The sequence below is a fragment of the Motacilla alba genome, chromosome 4 (assembly GCF_015832195.1).
Source record: "Motacilla alba alba isolate MOTALB_02 chromosome 4, Motacilla_alba_V1.0_pri, whole genome shotgun sequence".
In the NCBI taxonomy this organism is placed as follows: Eukaryota; Metazoa; Chordata; class Aves; order Passeriformes; family Motacillidae; genus Motacilla; species Motacilla alba.
Genome location: NC_052019.1, coordinates 35,932,633 through 35,949,026, shown reverse-complemented (window position 1 = coordinate 35,949,026; position 16,394 = coordinate 35,932,633). Strand labels below are relative to the sequence as shown.

At 44.1% G+C, this 16,394-nt stretch overlaps 1 protein-coding gene across 1 annotated transcript; it reads left to right on the top strand.

Moving 5' to 3' along the window:
- Window positions 1-7,407: 7,407 nt before the first annotated feature.
- SAP30 (Sin3A associated protein 30) lies at window positions 7,408-14,907 on the top strand. Its single transcript, XM_038135862.1, has 4 exons — window positions 7,408-8,287; window positions 9,568-9,690; window positions 12,299-12,397; window positions 14,426-14,907. The coding sequence occupies exons 1-4, from the start codon at window positions 7,982-7,984 to the stop codon at window positions 14,546-14,548; spliced, it is 651 nt and encodes a 216-aa protein (XP_037991790.1). The 5' UTR covers window positions 7,408-7,981; the 3' UTR covers window positions 14,549-14,907.
- Window positions 14,908-16,394: the final 1,487 nt, after the last annotated feature.

Below are 16,394 nucleotides of genomic sequence, written 5' to 3'. Positions count from 1 at the left end.
GTCATACTGTATCTCTTGGCTTCTGTGAGCTGCTTCTAGAGCTTTTCTGGACAGTGGTGTCAGTGTGGACAAAGCAAGGGAAGAAAGGAACAAAGGCCTTTTATTTGAATTAACCCATCAGCGGATCCATTACAACAGATAGTGTTCAGCTGAGGAGATGGCAAACTACAGTTGCGTGACCTTACCTTAACTCTGAGCAAACTTGCGTTCTGGTGTATTTATGTAGTGATGCTGTCAGTTTTAATTCAGTGAGTTGGATAAGGAAGGTCTACTGTCGCTTCCCAGGAAATCTCCTACTGGCCAAATTCCTGTATGGAATATGCCTTAATGTAGCCTAACGGCAGTAAAATTCTGCTTTGGAAAGCTGTCACTCTAGATTGGTAGGCACATTTTTTTTCCAGACTGAAAAATCAGTGGATGAATAATGAATGTGAGGTAAAACTGCTCTCGGTTTTAATCAAACCAAACTTCACTAATAGGAATGGAAGATGTTGAAAGAAAGCAAATTTAACTTTAAGCAGCAGGTTTCTTTGTTGCAGAAAAAAAAGATTAAAATTCAAGACACAAAAAACATTTAATTAGGTCACTGCTTTGAAAACCCTTTTAATGTGAGTTACAAAGTCTACAGACAGCAACAATGCGTTAGGCCTATTTTTTGTGAGCATCTCTCACTAGATATATGGTGGGACCTTTAGGGTGAAAAGCAAAAATCAAAACTATTTAAGCTACTGCTTATCTAAGTTCAACACAAAACTTATTTTGTTGTAGTGTTCCAGTTATAACAGTTATTTTCTTTGTACTTTGATAAAGACACATATAACTGCTGCTGCCTAAAGGTTTACAAAATTGGTATTTCTGTCAATAGCTTAAAGGATTGCATTTAAGACAGTGTGTTAGAAGTTCCCCGGGTTTTGGTTTTTTTTTTTTTGGTGTTGTACAACATGTAAATAATACGTATGTTGTAAAAATGAAATATATTTACCCTTTAAACATTAGGGTTTTTATTATGTGGGCCATTGTAAAGCCTGCATAACCAGTTAAGCAGCTCATAGGCAAATGCAGCTGTGTTAGTTACACCAGGCTGGGTTAGTCTGAAAGCTCAGAGCTTGTTTTGACTTTGTGCTGTGTACCCAGTACTGAAAACAAAGGCAGCCTGCATGAGACTATCCGGGACAGCTGCAGAGCAAAGGCTGAAACTGCAGCAGTCATATGTTAAGAAACAAAGACAACAAATCTCTTCTGGTACTAACACAGATAATATTAGGAAGAATAGCAATTCCTGATCACAATAATTGTTTTCTGAACTTTTTCAGTCTTAATTTGACAGTAAGTTTTTTTTTTGCATTGGGTTTGCAAGCTTTTAACTTTTTAAAACTTTTTTTTTTGCTTTTCTCTTCATCTGCCTGTCACTCACTTTCTTATTTACCTTCAAAGTAATACTCATACAACATTTTTCCCTCAAGATATTTTAAAATTTTCTTTGTTTTGCTATACTGCTAATCCCTTTTTACAGGTGTGAGAAAAAAGCAGCAGTTTGTCTTATTATATTGAGCAGTTTCCCAGGCAGTTTAGAGGCGCTCTAAAATGTGGATAGCCCTTATTTATAGCAAGAATATGGTTTAAATGGGTAAAAAAACTTTCTATTCTTCTCTCCCCTCCTCCAAGCTCTGCCAGTGTTGGTAAACATCAGTACTTTGCCTGAAACATATACACAACTTACTCTTAAGAAATGAAATTTAATTGCCAGTAAAATTGTTCTGTCTTTTGTGAATTGGAGAGCATAGTTGGAGAACTTTTTTCTCCTTACAGTAGGATGTGTTTGCTATGCCACTGCAGCTCTAAAGTCTTCTGGGAAAGAGAACAGTGGGAGCTGACAAGGCTGCTTGTCGTGGGCTGCAAGAGGAAGGAGCCAGCTGAGATAAGAAGGTTTGGCTGGTAACAGCCAAGTATCTCATAAGCACTGTGATACTCATCAACATACTGGTCTTTGTCTTGCATCCAGATAGTGGAAAAGCTTAAATTAATTTCAATGGGTCTCATTAAACTTGAATGGGTCTCAAGTGTTGGTCATGCATCATTGTTAACTTTGTTGGGAGAATAATTTATTCTGTTACTTCTGGCAACTAGTGCTGTGAGATGTGTCATAGAAATGTCCACAGGATACATAGGTGATCTGAGTCTAGAAAGAAAACCCTCATGAAGTTTTGAAATTGTTGATAGAATCATCAGTCTCATTTTTAGTCATGGTTCCTATGGGATTTTCCAGCAGCTGGTGATATAAATGTATCATTTCCTCACAGGACCCCATTGCACACCCTACATTATACTGCTAAAGAACTTTACAGTAACAGGGGAGGTTGAGTTTGTTGGAATATAAGCCTATCTGTATCTTTTATCCAGAAGGAGCTCTGCAGGTGGTCAGGAAAGCATTTAAACCCCAAACACATGCGTGATTTTATTAATTTTATTTTATTAAAGTGTCTGCATTAGTATCAGACTATATTGTTTTTACTGAGGGAATCCAGTATCTAACTGGTGGTTTGGTGGAAGAAGTGTTCACCTTCTCTCAAGAGACACTTAAAACATGCTGTTAACTTCAACTAGAGCTAAGTCAGACCTAGAGATGATTATAACTGTACTGCAAAGACAAGGGCATTCAAAGAGGCTCTTAAGGCTGCAGAACTTTCCTATTTTCCTTTCTGTAAAATGAATATGTAGCAGAAGAGGACATGATGGTGTAACAGAGCCCTGTAGATTCTAGGATGCTCTGACAAAACCTGAAAAAAATTCTGACAAAACCTGAAATCTGAATATCAGCAGCTCACAAAATGCAAGACTGTAGCACAGATACAGTATGCACAGGGCTTTTTGTAGTATCAAGAGAGCATTAGAGACCAGCAAAATTTACTGAAAAGATATGACAGTTTATCTTACAGGGAAAAAAATATGAGCAGGTTTTTTATTCCATTTCAAAGAACTGAAAAATAATTTTTAAGCTATATACTACATTGGTCTATTACTAGTAGTTAAATTTTTATTGCATTACACAAAACCTCTGGGGTGATACTTTTCCACAATATGTTTCAGATAGCTGCTTTGTATTTCTGAAGAGCATGAGTGATGATTTAATGGAGTCTCTTTCTGACTGTGTGATCTCATATAATGTGAAATAAAATGTTAATCAAAGCAACCTGGATGAACAAGAGACCAGTGACTGTGAAACAAGCAGACAGAGGTGCACTTGGGTTGAGTGGAGGCTTCTGAGGAGGAGGACGGGTGTTGAAACTGAGGGGTACCTAAGGCAAAGCTGGAGGTTGGCTTCTCTGCTTTTGTGTGGTCATTGTGTTTGAACTTCCTCTCACATCCTTCCTAACACATCCTTCATTGTTTAAGTCCACTAACGAACAATTTGTCAAGTACATTTAACAAAGAACATAACACAATTTTTGCACATAAGAACGATGCCTTCTACCAGAAGATCCTCTCATGCTTCCTGTAACTAATGGCTTATTATGAAAGAGAATTTGCACATACCATTAAGGGGACTGTATTACAAAACTTCAAAGCTTTTACAGAACATGGATTTACCAGTTTTAATCCTAAATTATTCTTAAAACAAAATGTGTAGTTTTGGACCTTCTTTACTGCTTTAAATCTTTAAATAAAAGCCTTTGTTATATATAGTCTTTCATACATCTTGAGTTTCCATTGTACAAGGCCAAATGCCTATAAAAGAAAGACTGGCTTCAGCTGGATTCAGACCTGGAGATAATTTTAGTTAAAGTTATCATACTTTTTTCTATTACTGTACTTCTTGAACCATATACAATAAGGTCTATGTGTACTAATACAGATTGGGTTTTGTTATACAATTAATTACCTGAAATTATACTTTAACTATTCTAGCCTAAAACATGTAAAGAAATAAAAAAAAAAATACAGTCTGTAGGCAAGTTCCAACATTCCTATGCTTTGGGTCCATGCTTTAAGAAATTTGGACAGTAAATTGGAAGCAGAGCAGCAGGCAGTATCAGTTAGGTGGTACTGGAGTGGGAAAAGAAAATAAGGTATTAAAAAAATCAGAAAAAGAAAAATAAAAAGATAGCACTTGTTTCTGGTAAGGAAGGAGAGATTTGGTCACTGTTCTTTATCACAGCCTATGAATGCTTGCTTATCGAGCAGGCTGCTTTTTTTATTGAAATGACCATGGTGTGTGGTGGAATTTGCAGAAATTTTCAAGTGTTTTAAAGGAATCTTTTTTCACTGAAGTAGTTATAATACATAACAAATAAAATGTGTGTTTGCTGATAAAAATGTCTACCAATAGTTTTCCTTATTATTCCTTTTGCTAACAGGATAATTTCAGGTACTGAAAACAAGTGCACGAATGTACCCTTGGACCTCAAGTGAATGGTATCTGCTGGGGAAGGGAATCGTCCTCCCCAGCTGAACTTTATGCCATGGAAATGCATAAGGCTCTTGCAAAGTTGCAAGAGCCACATTTATCTTCCAGGACTCATTACTAGTAATGTGTTTGCAATGTGCTTGCAATATATCCAAGGTGCTGTATCTGATTATCATTCTTCTCTCTCAAATTACAAAACACATCAATCAAAAGCTAACGGGAGCTGGGACATATGGCATCTCAGAGAAGACCAAGCTGCTGGGTTCCCACCTGTGCCTGGCCTGCCTCGGTGCCAGGAGAGGCCACTGAGTCCTGCTGACTTCAGAGCCTGGGAGCTGTGAATTCAGACTTTTTGGGATGCTGTAGCTCCTGCTCTTTCTGCATGTCACTTACACGTCATCCATGCTGTGTTCTTTGCACCCTCAAAGGATATAGATTACTGCTGCCTTCTGTACTATTCAAATCTGCTGTGAGTACTACTGACATGTCATGTACAGGGTAGTAGGTTTGGAGCTGCTCTTTCCTTTGAACTGATTTAATTTTTGAAGTCTAATCAGTATATGGTGGCAATGCTGCATGTTTTTGTGTTTATTTAAAATATGTCCCCATACATGCTTTATTTATATCTGAATACTTACGGTAACCAGTACAAGAGTTTATGTTAAAAAATTGTAATTTTAGACAACATACTTCACAATGATTTTTCTTTTCATTTCATGTAGCCCAAGCTTCATGAAAGTTTGCAAATCCATTTTGTAGTAAGTAAGCTTCATACTGTCTGATAGCCCATGTAGCTGCAGCTCTTTGTATTTTTCATCCCACATGTGATGCAAGATTAAAAGTGACATGATTTCTTTGTTACTGTAAGCAGGCGTTCAGACCAAATGAGGTGGTCACACAGTCCTGCCCTCCTACTGCACCATCCTGAGTGCTGGGGCATCCTGCAACTGAGTGGTAAAGCAGATCAGCATTAAATCCAAATGATTTTTCTTGTTGCTAGCCTAGCTGTAACCCAATAGAGTTTGCTGTGCAGCCACAGCAATGTTTTTATGGGCACAAAGAGGCACAGGGCACAGGTGTGAAAACGAGCAGCTTACAGCAGAAACAGAACCATCTTTCTAAGTCCCACGACTCTCTTATCGTGACCTAATCATGAAACTATGATACTACTTTACTTGAAATTACCCTTATAAATTAGCATCTTGGCAAGCACAGCTGAGTAACATAATCAGGCTTTTAACTGCTCCCAAACTGTGCAAAGAGGATCAGAAACATTTCAAATGCACAAGTGATCTTTCCATCAAACCAAACAACAGCAGCCAGACCCAGACAGACATATTTTATGCTCACAGTATGGTCAAATACATCTGAAAAAAAACCAAAAAAAACCCCACCAAAAAACCACAAAAGGACCTCAAAAGACATAGTCTAAGAGTCTAGAAATTGCTATTCATGACCCAGATTTCCACTGAAGAATTCCTGGAACTCACCCTTCTCCCACTTTTCCCAGATTTTAACGTCTGCTATGATTGTTATAGGAGTTTTTGTTCTTTTTTATCTTAACATTATTACAGTTTTCGAAAGCTTGAAATCACAAACTCAAAAAGTGAGTTAAACCTTTGCTGCCTGAGATTTTCAGCAGCAGAGCATGGAATTAAACCTAGGTATTATACGGTCTTCAGCCTGGCTGATAACAAAGCAAAATTTAGTATTTTTTCCAACTCTCCTCCTATTCCCCTCACTAAAACGTGCCTCGTGGATAACTGCTGTGACTTTACACTCGGTGCAGCTTCGGTTACTGTATCCTTCATTCACTTGCGGCTGTGGGAGCTACCCTTATTCTCTAATACCAGGTTACGCAATCAGATTAAGGAGCCATCTGCAGCACAAACTGAAACTGCTCTATAATCGTGTTCCCGGCTCAGGCAGAACTTTGGCTTACGCAGGATCTGTGTCTCCTTGAATTATTCACCAGCCTCCCTGCTACTTCTCTCCTTCTTCAAGTTGGAAATGCACAGCAAGCGATACGGTCAAATATTTCCGCGATTAAATCACTGCGCTTTGAGCACGCTCAGCTCGATGCCGTTTCTGAGATTTAAAGGAATATTTGCAGTAGTTCAAAGGGAAAGCAAAACCTCTCCCTTCCTCGTGCCTCCTTTGAATGTGCTTGAAAGGACAGTAGATCAGAGCTTGCTGCCTTTGCCACTCTGCTGTCAACAGCTGAATTGTTAAATGATTTAATGCCAACGCATATCTTTTATGTAGCTTTGTAAAGCCTCAAAACTAAAAATAGCTGCTTTTGTCAAGTATTCTCAGAGTGTCTATTTTACCTAGTCGTGTGCACAGCAAGGTCTTCGTTCGTCATTAGCGAAAATAATTCTGCATTCTCAAGGCTTTTCTGTTGTTACAATCACCTTTACTAACAAAAAGTCCTTTTAAATGACAAAACTGGAAACTCGCACTGTAAGTCGCTTTTGTCTTCAGAAGGCTTTGCCACAGGAAGGCAGGACGGAGCCCTGACTACGTGTGTTGTAAAATCGGCTCTAACAAAGGCCGGAGCTCCGTTTGTTTTCTGCCGAGAGACGCAGAGCCGGCGGCTGCGCTGCGGCTCCCGGGGAGCTGCTTCCCGCGGGCGGAGGGGCAGGAGCGCCCGGACAGAGCCCGCCCGCCCTCTCCGGGCGGCGGGAGCCGCTGCCGGCCGTGGCCGACAGTAAGCGGAAAAGAAAGGAGGCAGCGAGGCAGGGAAGGAAGAGGCCGAGAGGGAAGGCAGGAGACAGGCGGTGCGGAACGAGCAGCCCGAGCAGTGCCGGCTGCGGCTAAAATACAAGGGCGAGAACAAGTGAACAGGGGGAGCCGCTGCGGCACAGCGAGGCGCCGCCGAGAGCCGGGAGGAAGCGGCGGAGGCCGCCGGCCCCGCGTCGCTAGGAGCGCGGGTACGCGCTCGGCCGTGCCAGCGGCAGCTCCGACCCGCGACATCCTCCGGGGCCGCCCTTTCACATCCCACGGCGGAGGCGCGGGAAGGGGGGAAAAGAGAGGTTGACGCACGGGGCTTTGCGGCGGGCCCTGCCTCCAGACGGGGGGAAAGGGAACGGAGCACGGCGCGGGAAAAAGAAGCGGCTGCCGCAGCGTGTCCTGCGCCCCGCCGGTGCCCGGGCCGCGCGGTCCCCCGGGCGATGCGGCCGCGCCGGCGGGGGCAGGAACTGCGCTTCCCGTGGGGCCGCGCGCGGCAGCCGGCATGCGCGGCGGGCGGGCGGGGCGGGGCGGCAGGTTGCTGTTGTTACATAGGAAACAGCTGAAGAGTCTCCACATGACAGGGGGGGAAGGAGGAAGTGGGGCGGCCCGCGGGGCTCTGCCGCCGCCGCTCCGGTAGTCGCGGGGCTCGGCCGGCGGCTGCTAGCGGGGAGAGTCCTTTCCGCGACGCGTGGGCTGACCGCCCTCGAGGGCGGACTTGCGCCCCGGTGCCGCCGCTGAAGGGAGGCAGGCAGGGAGCGCGGAGCCCCCCCCCGGGCCGCGGCGCCTCGCCGGGGAAGTTTGGTGCGGGGCGGGAACCCGCCGGCCGCGGCGGTGGCGCCGGGTATGAACGGCTTCGCCCCCGAGGAGGTGACCCAGCGCGGGGCTGACCCCGCCGCCGCGGCGGTGGTGGGCAATGCGGGCTCCGCCGTGGAGGTGCCGCCGCCGCCAGCGCCGCCGGGGCTGGGTCCGGCCGCCGCCGCCGCGGGCTCGGCGGGCGGCGGGTGCGCGGGCGGCCCCGGGGCCGGGCAGCTGTGCTGCCTGCGGGAGGAGGGGGAGCGATGCGGCCGCGCCGCCGGCAACGCCAGCTTCAGCAAGCGCATCCAGAAGAGCATTTCCCAGAAGAAGGTGAAGATCGAGCTGGACAAGAGCGTAAGTCCGCGGGGGGAGGACGCGTCAGGGCAGCCGGCGGGGCGGGCGGACAAAAGCGGCCGGTAGGTCGCTGCATGCGTCTTAGTTGCCTGGGGGACTTTTAATCAAGTTTAGTGGAGAAGGAGGGGTGTTTGGCGGCCGGGAAGTGCTCGTTCCTCCTTCCCACCTCTTTTCCGTAGCACGGCCGAGTTTGGCTGGCGCGGCAGGAGCGCTGGCTGAAAGTCCCTCCGGGCGGGGGGCAGCGCCCGCCTTTCCCGCCTGCTCCTGGGGTCCCCTCTAGCCCCAAGAACGCGGGCATCGACTGCGTGTGCCCCCCTGTCGCCGGAGCGGGGGTAAGCGTGGCCGGGAAGCGCCGCCGCTCGCCGGAGCGGAGCCTGCATGGCTCCCGGCGCGCTAGTTTGTCTGTGTTGCTGGCGAGGGCCGCGCTCGCCGCCCCGCCTCGTGTTGCAGCGGCGCACGTCTCCCGTGCCGCTTTATCTTCCGCTCGGCAGCCATCGGGAGCCATCGGGCCCCGCGCTGCGCCGCTCGGCACGGCCGGGCAGGGCGGGGGCCGGCCGCCTCCCAGCCGGCTGGGTTGCCCGGGAGCCGGGAGAGCGCCCGCCCTCGCCGGGTGCCGCGGCGCGGCAAGGCGGGCTCTAGCGGGGCGGCCGGCGGGAGCGCCCCGGGCCGGGGCTGCGTGCGCCCCGAGAGACCCCGGCCCGGCTCTGCAGCCCGTCCCTAACGCTGCCCCGCGCTCGCATTTGCCCTGAAAGCACACGGACCTGGGGATTCCGGGCTGGTCTGCGCCCGGATCTCCCAAAGCGTGCCGGTCCCCGCGAAAGGGAAACTTGTTAAAAAGAAAGAAAGTAAAAATAAGTGTGTTGCGTGACCACGCCGGGTAGCGGCAGTAAAACAAGGAGGGGAGGATATAGCTGGGGGAACGAGAGCCGTCTCCTAGCCCTGCAGAGAAAGCTGAAAGCTTGTTTTTTGTTTGCGTGCTGCCCGGCCCCCGCGGTGCGATGCGCGGCCGGAGGGAGGGAAGGAGGGAGGGCTGTGCTGCGTGGCTGCACAGCCTGGCACTGCTGCATCGGCCGCTTGCAGCATTACAGCGAGCCCGGGGCCCAGCCCGTGGCAGGGAGCTGCAGCGCAGCACGCTCTCCATTTAGAAGAAGCCAGTAGAAAAGCTTCTTCAACCCAGTTAACGTGGCTGTGGGTGCTTAAGGGTTGTCTATGAACGTGCACTTTAGTCTGGGAGACGCACTAGATGGGTTTGATTGAAAGATGCCGTTTTATTCTTCTAGGCAAGACATCTGTATATTTGTGACTTCCACAAAAATTTAATTCAGAGTGTGAGAAATAGAAGAAAGAGGAAAGGCAGCGATGATGATGGTGACTCACCAGTGCAAGACATCGACACTCCAGAGGTAGCTAAACAGTTGTTCGGGTTTTTTTCGAGTTACTGTGTTAAGCTTCTTAATGACACCGAGTCTGCACCGACACCACTCTCCCACTTTTACAGCTTACCTTACATGTGGGAAAGGGAAGATTATTGATTTGCACTGTTCTTAATATAACAGAATTTAACTGATTTTTGTGGCATGTTTTCTGATTAAATTGTGCAGAGTACAATGAATAAGAGTCTCCATTTTTAAGTGTCTGATGGTTCTCTCAGAAATCTACTGTTTTCAGCTTCCTCCTCCTTTGCCACATACCATCAAACTTATGTTCTGCAGGAGCTGACAACTTGAAGGGAATTGCGCATAGTGCTTGGGAAATAAATGCCTCTCTGTCCTGTCTCTCTAAACCTTTCTTTTGTGCTAAATTTATTGCAGATGGTTCTTGGCAATTACTCCATTGCCCTGGTCACTTTAAAGACTGAGAGTTTAATGATGGTAGCTTTGTTTCTGCCCCATGTGCGGGGAACAGCCATTTGGGGAGCTCTGCTATGAAAGAGTGGAGTTGAGAAATACGGTGTCTTTTTAACCTGTTTTCTCCACAGCACACGAGTGAAATCTGACCCATTAAAAAAAGGGAACTAAAGCGTTCAACTTTTTTCACAGTGTAATGGGTCGGTCTTGAGCATAAGGCTCTCTTTTTCTTACACATGCTCTGGGTTATTTTTGCTACAACGTTGCTTAGCAGGTGCTCCACAGTGTGTTAATTTTGAGCAGAGGCTGTTATGCCTACGTGGTCCCTTCTGAGAGGCATTGTTAAAACATTCTTCAGAAATTGCTCTGTAAGTGTTAATTTAATGGCATCCTTATGGTCAGCATCTGCTGATAACAGCAAGTAAGCCAGGAAACTTTGTGCAGGAATCTGTGCCTTTAGGCACGAGGCTCCAGTCAGAAGCCTCTGGCTCAGAGGATTTTAGGAGATTGCAAGTAGTTTGATGCTGGGTGGTGTTGTCTGTCTGTTAAATATCTGGGATTGTTTCTTGGAAAGTTCTGTCTAAAGCTAGTGCTGTGAGTGGCTTCAGGTAGCTCTCTGACACTGTGTAGTTGCAGCTCTCCTAGAAGCCTGTTTTGTTTTCTTATGCCAGGGTTATAAAACACGTCACAACTGATGGATATCTCCAGAACAAGAAAACAAGCTTTTTTTTCTTAACAGTATTATTACAAAAAAGAGAACTGGGAACTGTTTTTGAGGAGTGTCTGCTGGCTGTCTGGACAAGGACCGTATATTCATTCCTTGTAATTCCTGTATGCCTTGGATACTTGTTTGCCCTTGACCGCCTTTATTTTCAATTATTACCCAGTTTGCTAAGGAAAAAAGTGTCATTCTTCTGAAGAGTTGTGAGGCTCTCCTGCTCCATCTCAGTCATGACCATCTTTACTGGTTGGAAACGATTCCTACAGGAGGAAAGGAAACTCCTGCAATACTGGTAGCTTCTGAGGCTTTGTGAAAAGCTGCTGCTCCTCCTTTGCATGATGCTGCCAGAGTGGCTTCCCCACTGTGACTTGGGAAGTGTAATTTAATGCCATGTAAACTTTAGAAACACCAAAAGAAACATCCTTTATCATGCAAGGTGGCCTCACTTTAGGTCTGGCCAGGTTGCCAAGTGTGCAGTAGCACTGCTGTTTTAAGTGCTCTGCAGTGAGGCTGTTAAATGAATTTAAAGCAAAAGTGAATGCCTTCATCAACCTTTAATGCAGTGAATTTGGAGAATACTATTGTGATTGCAACTGACCTAATAGAATTTCTCATTCAGCCTGCTTTCTGAGCTTGCTCTCCCACTCAGTCATCTGATTAAGCTCTCTTAGGTTGTCAGGGAGGATGGGAAGGGTAAGCTGTTGCTGGGAGAAGTGACTGATCAGAGTACATAGGATTCAAAACTGACGGAGTACTGGATTAAGGCTGTGTATTTGTATCCCTGAGAGGACTTTGTGTAATTCTCTCAACTGTTGAATGACATTGAGAAAGAATTTTGGACGTTTATGCCCATGCACATAACTCCTGCATATTGCTTGTGTAGCAGGGATACATTTGGAGAGCAAGAGCATTTGTTTTCTTTTCTCACCTCAAGCCAGGAATGCTTATGCCTTAGACTCTGTCCTGATTCTAATATGTGCTCTTTCATGGTGCAGATGTCTTTCATGGTGCATGGTGTCTTGTATGTTATCTACATAAGATTTAAAGGCAGAAATTACAATATAGGGGCCTCCTTTGGATCAGCATCTTTATAGATGTTGTATGGAAGTTGCTATTGGGCTTGGCGTTATGGTGCTGGAACTGGGAAGCAAACAAAAAATCCAGAATGGGTGCAAGTGCAATAGTGAGTTCAAAATAATGTCCACAGCTAAAGGGAGGTAGGGGCATGCTCAGTAACAACAAAACACTCTTAAACCGAGCTGGACTATTTTCCTTTCTGGTGGAAGGTTTGTTTTTTGTCAAAATGACATCTGCTGAGCTGACTGTTTACACTTGCGTATCTGTGAGTTTCCAAAATGCTTTTGCGAGGTGAACTATTAATGATTGAATTTTTTTCAGTTATATTAGATTGTTTTCTTCCCCTTCCCCCTCTTTTTTTTCTAGGTTGATTTATATCAGTTACAAGTAAACACACTTCGAAGGTACAAAAGACACTTCAAGCTACAGACCAGACCGGGACTTAACAAAGCACAGCTTGTTGAAGTATGTATGAGTGTTTCCCATAATAGAAAATGCAACTTGCTGTGGCATGTGGTTTTCTATACACTGTGATCCTTGCATAAAGTGCCTATATAATCTGGATTTTAGAAGAACAAAAGGGAGCTGCTTATCTAGCTTCCTTCATTGGCCGCAGCTCCTGAGCCAAGTAAATCAAAAGTAAAAGCTCTTTCCAGAGGAGGGACTCTTAACTTCCAAAAGGAGTGTATGCTGCTTGTAAACACAGCATTGAGCTGGAGCAGGAAGATGATCTTCATGCCCCTGAATATCATAGAATCACAGATTTATTCTGTCTGTGCATCAATCACAGCTTCACCTGAAATGTCCTGCTGAAAAGAACTAGAAACTGAGAGCTGTCAGTGAAGTTCTGGTGAGGTTCAGACTTTGCTTTAAAAAGCTAGTTACTGCAAACATAGGTTTCTGTCTATGTAAAGTACAGAAATCTGAAAAAACATGCTTCTATTGATAATAAGTTCTGTTAAAACTACTGGAATCTGCTGTCAAAAAGCTGGAATTATATGGAATTTACTGTTTCCAAAAGTGCTGAAGCTGCATGTCAGTACAGCTGTATGTTAGCATCTTTGCTTTGCATGAGTGCAATTTTAAAGGAATTCTTTAGTGCCACAAAGGTGCAGTCATAGCATATTGATGTAAATAAGTGGAAGAGCTGGTGATCCTAGCAGGAAGGTATAGCTACTGATTTTTCACTTTTGTGCAGTGATACATTCAGCTGTATTTAAGTGCAGACACTGTTTTCATCTCCTTAATCTGTGTGGATTAAAAACAAGGCTCTTAAGGTATGGGTGATCTCAAGGCTGAACTGTAAAGGAATAGTCCTGCTGCCGCTAAGTGTGAGGATGCAAAATCAGTCTTCCATTTTCTTATATGTAGGTTAGCTCTTGAATTAGAAGGACTGTAAACTGAAAAAGCACAAGCAGTTTTTTGTTCTGCAAAACTGGTGGGTCAGGTTTCACAGGGTCTGCTTTAGGTACATCTCATATGATACTTGCACCAGGTTATTCCAGTGCTGCACGGTGTGCATGGGCAAAGCTCTTCTGCCACATGCTTGATTTGACTGACCTGCAGGTATTTGTGAGCCATAGCCACAGAGCTTCCTTAAAATACAGTACATTTGATTCCTTCTAATCTGTCCTAACATACCATAGATACTGCTCTAGCTGTTACTGAAAGTTCACTTCAAATTACTGTGTCAAACTGCTTCTCTGTGAATGCTTTTGGGGTAGAGTTTAAAAAGTTTCTTAACTTTTCAGTCAGACTGAACATTTATTCTTATATTCTGTGGTGCTGAAGTGAGCAGTCCCATGTTTTTCACTTCAGCCTTTTAATCTACCTGTCTGGCAAAGAGCCAGAGAACAGAGTCAGTTACAATATTTTGCAACTTTCTTTTAAAGCTGGTGTTCATTTTGATGAAGGGAAAGACTGCTGAAATGACAAGTGATTCAAGAACTGCTTACAGATTGTTATATTTCAATGGTTACAGCATGGTGAATTTTCATTAATAGCTTTGTTCTGAAGAGCTGAATGTTCAGTTATAGTTCTCTGGTAATTCTTATCTTGTGTTAAATGTTTCTGTGTGTGATTTGATGCAGACACCATCTCCAAAGTTGAGTAGAGAACAGTAGCCTAATTGTGCTGTCACTGTTGATATTCTGTAGCCATTACCTGTCATCTACAAGCTCTAGCTAAACAAATGTAATGGTAGTCCCATGATTGTTCTGATAGCTTTGAGGAGTTTCTTCCCTGAAAAAAATCTCAACTTTTTACTTTGGAAATTAGGGGTGCAATCTGCTACATTTAGTTCACAATTATCAGTAAAATAGTTCCTGTTCACCTTTTTATGACTACTGAAGACGTCTGAAGAGAGGCAAAATTTCCTTTTTTGTAAGCTTCTTAATCAGTCTTTTAAACCTTAATGTAGTACATTTAAATATGAATCTCCCGTTTTTGCATGTAAGAGTGGTTATTTAATTTCCTTGCATTCTTCCTTTTTAGATAATTGGCTGCCACTTTAGGACAATTCCAGTGAATGAAAAGGACACCTTAACATACTTCATCTACTCAGTGAAGAATGACAAGAACAAACCAGATCTAAAGATGGATAGTGGGATTCATTAGGCAGAAAAGGTTGGGACTGAGACTCAGGCTGCAAATAAAAAGACTGAGGTGGTGTTGATATGCAAAAGCTTTCTTTGTAACTTTTTCTCCTGAGAGAGTTTGTCTGTTTTATTTTTCATAATCTTGCTGATTCGTTTGAAAACCATCTCTTCTGAAACAAATTTCCTCAGCAAAAGTATTTTAAATAAATATCACGGATATTGTTGCTCAAATGGGTGTGTTTGTAATTTTAATGAGTTGGACTCGATCCTGAGAGGTCCCATCCAGCTCAGCACATTCTGTGATTCTATGATACTTGTACCTAATAGTTAAGCTTTGATGAACTATGTAATAATATTAAAATATTTTTCAATTAAAACGTGCCAAGGATATATTTATAAATGTACCTTAAGTGCTCATGGTGCAATGCCTTTAAAAAAAAAGCTGTAGCAGACTTGGCAATAGGTTCTTTTTCCTAAGGTAAAAGGCTTTAAGTGCCAGTTCTGTTCTTAGCTGGGCAGAAATGGCTGAGTAACACTTCTTTTTTTCCTGTTTGCAAACAAGTATTGGAGGATTTTCTGATGTGTTTATTCACTGTGTCATTGCTGAGATACATGCTTCCAAGCACTGAGGCCTTCCTGCTCCTATATTAAAATGGAAAAAAATGCAGCTCTTGAATTTTAGAGCTGTAAGTACAGATGAAGAGACTGCTGCAGCTTACTGTGCTGAGAAATCCTTCGACTCAGTGAGAAATCCTTTACCTGCTGACTTCTCCATTTGTCTGCACGGACTGCTGCTAAGAACTTAATTGGAGAATGAGAGTCAAGCCTGTGTGGGGTCAATACAACCTCTTCTAACAGGCACACTGTTTCTTTTTCATTGCATGGATTAGCTCAGGCCTGTTTAAAAGGAATAACCCCCCTCTCAATAAACCCAAAACTCATGGTAGCTTATGGAGAATAATATCCAGCAATGCTTAGGCTTTTAATTGATTGTCTTAGAAAACTCTGTTGAAGATGGTATTATGAATGACTTCTTGTATTGCAACTATTGTTCCAGTCTAAATGTGTGGTGTATGGAATATGATTTCTGCTTAAAGCTGTGCACATAGGATGAATAAACAGCTGAGGGAAAATAGTTTTCATCTTGAAGCTGAGGAGGATGTGGCTTCAGCTTGTTCAGTCAGCATTTATTGCAACTCCTAACCTTACCAGATGTTTAAAAGCTTTTTCTTAATTTGGGAAAAATAAGAAAGCAGTATGTCTGTGATCTAATCTGCTTGATGTTAATCTTTTGAGTTTTTTTGAAAATTACTACTGTGCAGGCATCACTACAACCAAGATGCTTCACTTTGCTTTTTTTGACCTGTAACGCTTGCACAGAACTGAATGATGATAAACCCTAGCCTCAAACTGGCTGCTTTCCCAATATCTCCCCGTGGTATGATTTCGTTCACTTGTACTGCTTTATCTATTTCCACAATACAGTTCTGCAGTGCTGGCCCAAGTTCAAGACAGTGATATCTAGCTAGTGACAGCTGAAATTGCTGCTCCTTTGAAGATTTGTTTTCATGGCTATTTCACTACGGGGACTGTCAATTTGTTTACTAAATGTCCTTTGCACACATTCAAGCTTCTTACCTTCAAAGTCCGAATTGCATAAAAAGCCAGGGAACCTAGTCATGGATGGGACATCCAAAGGATAAAGAGTTTTTTTCTGAGTGCATGATAGGGTTGAGTGTTCCCACCTAGGCCTGGCAGGACCTGTAGACAAAGTTGTGAGAGGGGTCAGTTTTAAAGTAGTAACTTAAGTGACCCTATCTTGCCGCACATGGAAAGTGGCAAAGTTTTGGATTGTGGATTTTCCA